At 36.7% G+C, this 7,380-nt stretch overlaps 1 protein-coding gene across 1 annotated transcript; it reads right to left on the bottom strand.

The window, feature by feature from the left end:
- Positions 1 to 293: 293 nt before the first annotated feature.
- On the bottom strand, positions 294 to 2,508 carry LOC121216118 (uncharacterized). The gene is made up of 6 exons (XM_041091418.1): positions 2,200 to 2,508; positions 1,948 to 2,050; positions 1,496 to 1,611; positions 1,013 to 1,384; positions 579 to 650; positions 294 to 422 (listed from the first exon to the last, which is right to left on the bottom strand). Exons 1-6 carry the CDS (start codon positions 2,506 to 2,508, stop codon positions 294 to 296), a joined length of 1,101 nt encoding a protein of 366 aa, XP_040947352.1.
- Between the last annotated feature and the right edge of the window lie 4,872 nt (positions 2,509 to 7,380).

Here is a 7,380-nt window from a genome sequence, read left to right as displayed (position 1 = left end):
TAATCGGTGTAGATGATACACCTATCACCATACAAATAATGCCTCTAGATCTTTAACGCAAACACCACCGCTGCTAACTCGAGATCATGTATCAAATAATTTCCCTCGTGTGACTTAAGCTGACGGGACACATAAGCCACAACCTTACCATCTCGCATCTGTACACATCTCAAACTGACGTGTGATGCATCACTGTACACCATAAACTCTTTACCAGATTCAGGGTGTATCAGAACAGAAGCCTGAGTTAGTATAGACTTGAGCTTCTCAAAACTCGAATGTTAAAAATCAGTTCAGACGAAAGGAACACCCTTGCGCAAAAGCTTAGTCAAAGGAGTTCCAATCAGCGAGAACCCTTCAACAAAACACCGATAATACCCGACAAGACCCAGAAAGCTGTGGATATCAGATACTTTCCTAGACTGTTTCCAATCAAGCACAGCCTCAATCTTTCTAGGATCAACTCGGATCCCCTCAGCAAAAACCACATGCCCCAGAAATGTTACCTCTCGCAACTAGAACTCACACTTGCTCAACTTAGCATAGAGCTATTTCTCTCGAAGTATCTGAAGCACTACTCTAGGGTGCTCATCATACTCATCCTCAGTCTTAGAGTAAACCAGAATATCATCGACGAAGACTACGACAAACTGATCCAGATACGGCTGAAATACTTAGTTTATCATATCCATGAATGTAGCCGGAGCATTAGTCAAACCAAAGGGCATAACTAGGAACTCGTAATGCCCATAACGAGTCCTAAATGTCATCTTAAGAATATCAGCCTCCTTAAGTCTAAGCTGATTATACCCAGGTCGGAGATCTATTTTTGAGAACACTGAAGCCCCACGAAACTGATCAAACAAGTCATCGATCCTAAAAAGTAGGTACTTATTCTTCAGAGTTAGTTTATTCAACTGCCAGTAGTTGATACACATCCTCATGGTTCTATCCTTTTTCTTTACAAACAAAATCGATGCCCCTCATGGAGACACACTCGGATGAATAAAACCATGATCGCTATAAGCTCTTTCGGTGTTATACGATAAAGTGCGATGGACACCGGAGCTGTACCCGATAAAAGCTCAATGCAAAACTCAACTTTCCGATTTAGAGGTAAACCCAATAACTCCTCAGGAAAAACATCCGAAAATTCCCTCACTATTTTGATATCCCTAACGGAAGATTCTTCAAACACTAAAACATTGACGTAAGCCAAATACGCCTCACACCCTTTCCGAACCAATTTCTTAGCCACTAGAGTGGAGATCACATTAGATAAGTAATCTCGATGCTCACAGATCACCACCACTCTCTTGTCATCCTCGATCCTCATAACAACCCTCTTAGTTGCGTAGTTCAAACTAACTCGGTGCTCTACCAACTAATCCATATCCAAAATTAAATCGAACTCCCCAAACGGTAGCTCCATCAGATTTGTCGAAAACACAGCCCCTTGTACTTCCAACGAAGCATTCCTATAAAGTCTAATTACTCGAACAGACTGCCCCAGCAGACTTAGTACAGTAATTTCTCCAGAAGTACACTCAACAAAAATCCCCAAATTCTCAGAAACAGTACTAGCTACATAGGAATGTGTAGAACCTATATCTATCAAAGCAGTATATGAAGCATCAAAAATTAAAAATGTAACTTTGATCACATCAAGAGTGTCTTTGGCCTCTCGGCGACGAGTAGCATAAACCAACTTAGGTTGCCTTGCCTCAGTTTGATTATCACCTCTACCCGGTGCTCTCTGACCTCAGCCAATACCATTACCACCCCTAGCCGGTCCACGACCCTTAGGTGGTTACTGTATTGCCCTCTAAGGCTGAACAAAACTCAGTCCAAAAGCTTGCATCTGATCAGCATAATGTGGACACTCTCTAATTCAATGCTCCAAAGACCCAAACTACAGACAAGCCCCTAGTTTCCTCCAACACTCACATTGATGGCGCCTACCACAATCACCACAAGGCTGAATCCCAACAGGTGCAACCAGAACCCCTACTCTAACAGGCCCATCAAGTCTGGCCCATTTCTTAGGCCTCTAAATAGAACTAGAAGGCTCTAAACCCTCTTATTCTTGCCTCTCTCTCGATCTCTATTCTGGCACTCCACGCGCTTAATTGCCTTAGTGATCTTTGTCTTATCCCCAAGAACTGCAAACTCTCACTCCCTTTATGGAGCAATTAGAACCCTTAAACTATCCCTCAAGTCGTCCTCAAAATGGACACATTTCTCATACTCAGATGCCACCATGCCTTGAGCGTAGTGGCTCAATCGCAGAAACTTGGCCCCATACTCGGCCAGATATTTATCACTACAAGCATCAACATAACTCGAGCCCACATATTTTCCCTGAAAGGCAGTATTGAAGTAATCCCAGTTCAGACGATCCGGTTGAATACCCTCCTCAACTGACAACCACCACTGATATACCTCATCACGAAGCAAAGAAACTACATCCTTCAATTTATGCTCAAGAGTGCAGTCAATGTCGTTCATAATCCTTTAAGTGACCTATAACTAATACTCAGCCACAGTAGGGGCGAATCCAGTGACACCCCTAAACAGCTCAGCTCCATTGGACCAGAGTCGTTCAGTTACCGACCCACAAGCCCCAGATCTAGAATGGGGTTCAGCAAACCTCTCCAACACCCTCAACATGGCTTGGGACAATGTGTCATCCTAGCCGAGCGACTTTGAGACCCAGTCTCAGTAGTAGGTGAAACCGATGTCTCATTCGTGTCTAAATTTGGCATACTGCCCAGAGAGGAATACTCAGCTTGAGCCCCCTACGGCGCCCGCCGCGCTCACGAATACCATGACCACGAATTCCATGAGTGCTCATCATATTTTTAGTTTTATCTATATTATAAAATTTTATGTATCAGTTCTAGTGTTTATTAACATATATTTTATGCTTAAATTATCAGACGTTCAGAAGTATTTCAGAGGTTTCAGTCTCTAACTTAACTCAGTACAATTTTAGAAAGTACTAACTACAATATTTTTAGAAAGTTTTATCTAAGTTTAGAAATACTTACAAGATCGACGTCAGAGACTTGGTGTACCATATACTTACTCGGAATGATCCAAATTATTTGACAACCAGTTCTTTTTCAAAACAAAAATTTTGAAACCCAAAATTTACGGCCTGAGTTTTGCAACTTGGCTTTGATACCACTAAATGTAACACCCCAAACCTGGCCTAAACGTTATGGCCGAATCTGGAAATGTTACAAAGCGGGATTTTGAAACCAAATTTTGTGCTTAAAACTTCTTGTGTTAATTGCTACCGAAAGAGTTCATATATCTGGAAAAATTATTGCTCTCTTTTTAAATGAGTTCGTCATTGATTGCCCGTTTAAGTAAAACGTAATTTTACGGTGGAAGCTCGTAAATTGTACTAGTTGAAAGTTGATTTTTCTTTGTATTTTCTGAAAAAACATTTGTTTTCATAAAACCATGATTCTAGTCAAACATCACAATAAAAGAGTCTAAACGCATTCAAAACCAAAATAAAAATCAAACAGTCTAGAGAGTCCCAAAAATTACAAACTCTCAAGAAAAACCAAACTTTAAAATTAAACCATTAATTATTAAGTAAAAATAGTTCTCGGTCGAGTGGTCATCGCTTAGCCTTCGTCGCACCGACCCGCCTAAGTTTGTGGATTACCTGAATAGAATAGACAAACAGAAGTGATTTTCATGAACTCAGTGTGTAACCCAACAGAAATAGTCATGCACAGAATTTTATGATCAATCGGATAGAGATTCGGACCTAAGTCTATAACAAATACAGATATCAGAATTAGATAACCAAAATAGATATAAAGAATCCTACCCCTATCCTCTACACAGCATCGTCAACCATCTCATCACATCGTGTGGGGTTAGAAACACCTACCCATCCCTATACACCATATATATGTCGATACGACACATAATAGATAATATGCAGTCAAGCTACCAGAAAATATGCAAAGAGTCACCAAACAGATAACTCCCTCTACATATACAATTCCTACCCCAAACACAGATACAAAATACAGATGCAAAAATATCAGAGTAAACATGCTTAAAATGCTCGTATATAGATGGATACATACTTAAACAGTACAGTCAGACATACATATAGTATTCTAATCAGATCAGTCTATTAGAATATCATAGCACATGAAATTTGGTTTGGTTAGCCCTTACTAACCTACAGTAGGTCCACAATCGATCGAAACAACCCGTGCGACCCTTAGGAAAATTTTAGAATTATGGCCCCACATGCCTGTGTGGCCCATACGCCTAATTTGGCCCTACCCGTGTGGCGCACAAGGCCTAGCCCAAAACCTACGCACCTATGTCGCAAACCAGTATAGGCCCACATGCCCAATTTGGCCTAGCCCGTGTGGCCCAGACGCCCACACTCACACCATCACACGGCTGTATCCTGCACACGACCACACTTTCATCAGTCACACAATCGTGTCTCGCACACGGCCAGCCACACGCCCGTGTGGCGTCGACAGACCCCATTTTCGGCTTTTTCCAAAACTTAATTATTCGTGTTTAGGGTACACACCTGGTTCGATTTTGATGCTAAAACACTCCCGTGACCACCAAAACCTAAAATCGACAAGACAAACTTCCAAAATCAGTCTAAATTCTCAATTAAACTGAACTAATAAAACCGACAACAGTGAACTTCGAGTGTTCAATGCTTACCCAATTTCCCGAATGATTTCGCCTACGATTCTGCAAGTGAAGAACTCCGCACCTTTCGATTCTCTGCTACCAAAAACACAAATTCATTACAAATGGAAAAGATAACATCGTTCTAAATGGCTTTAAAAGAAATTATCCCTAACCCAAGCAAAAACATACTACCACCACTTACCAAAACGTACGAACACAGTGAACCGAAATACCGCAATTTGGAAGAACAAAAGATGGGACAGATTGAAAAGGAAAATAACAGAAAAAGAGAATAGGGGAGGAAAGCAAAACGAATGTCAAAAATTTAGAAGAGAGAGACAACCAAAATTTTGAAGAACAAAATAAATTAAATTAAATTAAATCAAATAATATCTATCCTAACCTCCTACTATCCACTAAATTCCACTAATCCACTAACTCTCAACTCTTTTAGAATCTCACTTCCACCCAACCTCTATCTCACAACCGAAACAAAAATATCATCCACGTTCTCACAGGGAATCAAACATAGGACTTTCAGCAAACTAACTCCTTACCACTTGAACCAGCAAGCTCATTCTGATATGATTTTACTAAAGATAAAATATAACCCAACCCACCAAGGATAATACTAGGATCAAAACTAACCAAAATTTTCCAAATATGAAACTTGAACCCAAGACCTCATACACATATTCAAAACACCTAACCACTGAAGCAGATACATGTTTATGTCAAATTTCACAAAAACAGACTTGAATTATTCAAGGTGTTACAATAAATGTCACATCTCAAACATAAAAATTTGAAATAATAAAAAACTAGCAATTTTTTTCATAACCATCATCATAAACATGCATGAAATTTAATTCAAAATCCAACTATTCAAGCTCATAGAACTTTTCATTTACAATTGCTCATGTCATTTCTCTAAATAATTAACAAATGGAACAGTATAAAACGTATGGACTACTACCTTTAACAATTCTTTGAACTAAATCAAATCTGAATAACCATATAATTCATTGATTTGTTAACATAAATTTGCATACTAGATATGTTTCAATCAAATATATTATTTAATTATAAAACCTACTATAGCGACATAATTAAATCAGTTAATATTCATTTTCATAAACAAATGAGATACTTAAAACAATATGTAACACATGTAATCAAAACTTAAAAAGAAGATCATCTCAAAATATTTAAATCATGTATCAACTTGATTTAATATTTAAAGACGTACTTTTTTTTGGTTCTACGTTGAGTCTTGACGATAAGAAGTAAGCAAATTAAACTTCAGTAGTAGAATTTAAATGCAATCAAAATCCATTAATAGTAAGCTTTGAGAGTGGATCTTATTTTTCAAGTGAACAAGAGGTAAACAACCAATGAATATCTTCATAAATAAATTATCTCTCTTCTTAAAAAGTTTTGGAAATTCTTGTTCTTTTCTTTCTTTCTTTATTTTTCCACTTTTGGTGGTGAAAAAATTGTTACAACAATCCTCCATGACTATTATTATAGTCCAATTTACTACATCCACGTTAAATATTATGTCTTTTGAATTTATTACATATTGTTACATTTTCTTCAAGGAATGGTTAGGTTTCGTGGTTAAAAACTTTTGTTCAATCATAAGTAATTTTTTTTCTTGATATTGCTACCGTAGGAGCACATTTGAATCATGAAAAGTTGAATAAGTTCTCTCTTGCAAGGTTCTCATTATTAATATTTTTCCACATAATTTTAATTGAGAACTTATTCTGAATACTATAGAGTTATACTCACAATTTAAAAAAAAACTTGCAACTTCATGTGCATCTAACCATAACGAGCTTTAGATAGATTTACCATATTTTATTGCTCATAAGTAGATTTTTCACATTCAAATGTGTCCCTTTCAACCCCTTAACGGGGATGATGACAAAAGAAGATCACAAAGATAGTCATGATCAATTCAATTTATAACAAGAGTAATAAATATAAATCAGTAACCCAATCCTCTTTGAATTCATATGAAATGTAAGTTTTTATTCATTCACAATCCCAATATGATATCCATTATAATGAATATCTTTCAAAACTAATGCATTAACCATCACAAATTTTGTGCTATTTAGATATTGATATATTAGCTCTTCTGGAGCTTTCAACTAATTTTGTACTATCAAATACTGAAATAATATTTTTTTGTCTCAGTACCAAATAAGATAAATATTTTCTCTTTGTAATGATAGGACTCATTACTACATTACCGTATCCTTCTTCAAGGAATATTAACAGAAACAAAATATTTGGGCATACGCCACATATGTGGCCAATAATATTTAATATCACATTGATAACATATGTTATATTTACCCTTTAAAGAGTTATCTTAAAAACTCTCATTGTTCTTTTATTTATTACTATGTTCCCACTTTTAGTGGTCCATTATTATATGTTTTATTTTCTTTATGTTTGTATTCATTTCAAGGAATGCAACAAATCTGGTAGGACAAACTTCTAAATGCCTCAATTAATTATTTATTCCATAATCACCATCGCAAAACATACGTGGATTTCAAACCAAAATCCATCTATTCATGTTGTCATGATTAGCCTCCAATTATAATAGATATGATATAATAAATAAATCATAGTAAAATATACTTGAGATTCTTTAACATCATTGTTATC

The sequence above is a fragment of the Gossypium hirsutum genome, chromosome D04 (assembly GCF_007990345.1).
Source record: "Gossypium hirsutum isolate 1008001.06 chromosome D04, Gossypium_hirsutum_v2.1, whole genome shotgun sequence".
Taxonomy (NCBI): Eukaryota; Viridiplantae; Streptophyta; class Magnoliopsida; order Malvales; family Malvaceae; genus Gossypium; species Gossypium hirsutum.
Note: the sequence above shows the minus strand (reverse complement) of the source record. Positions and strands in the feature narration are given on the sequence as shown.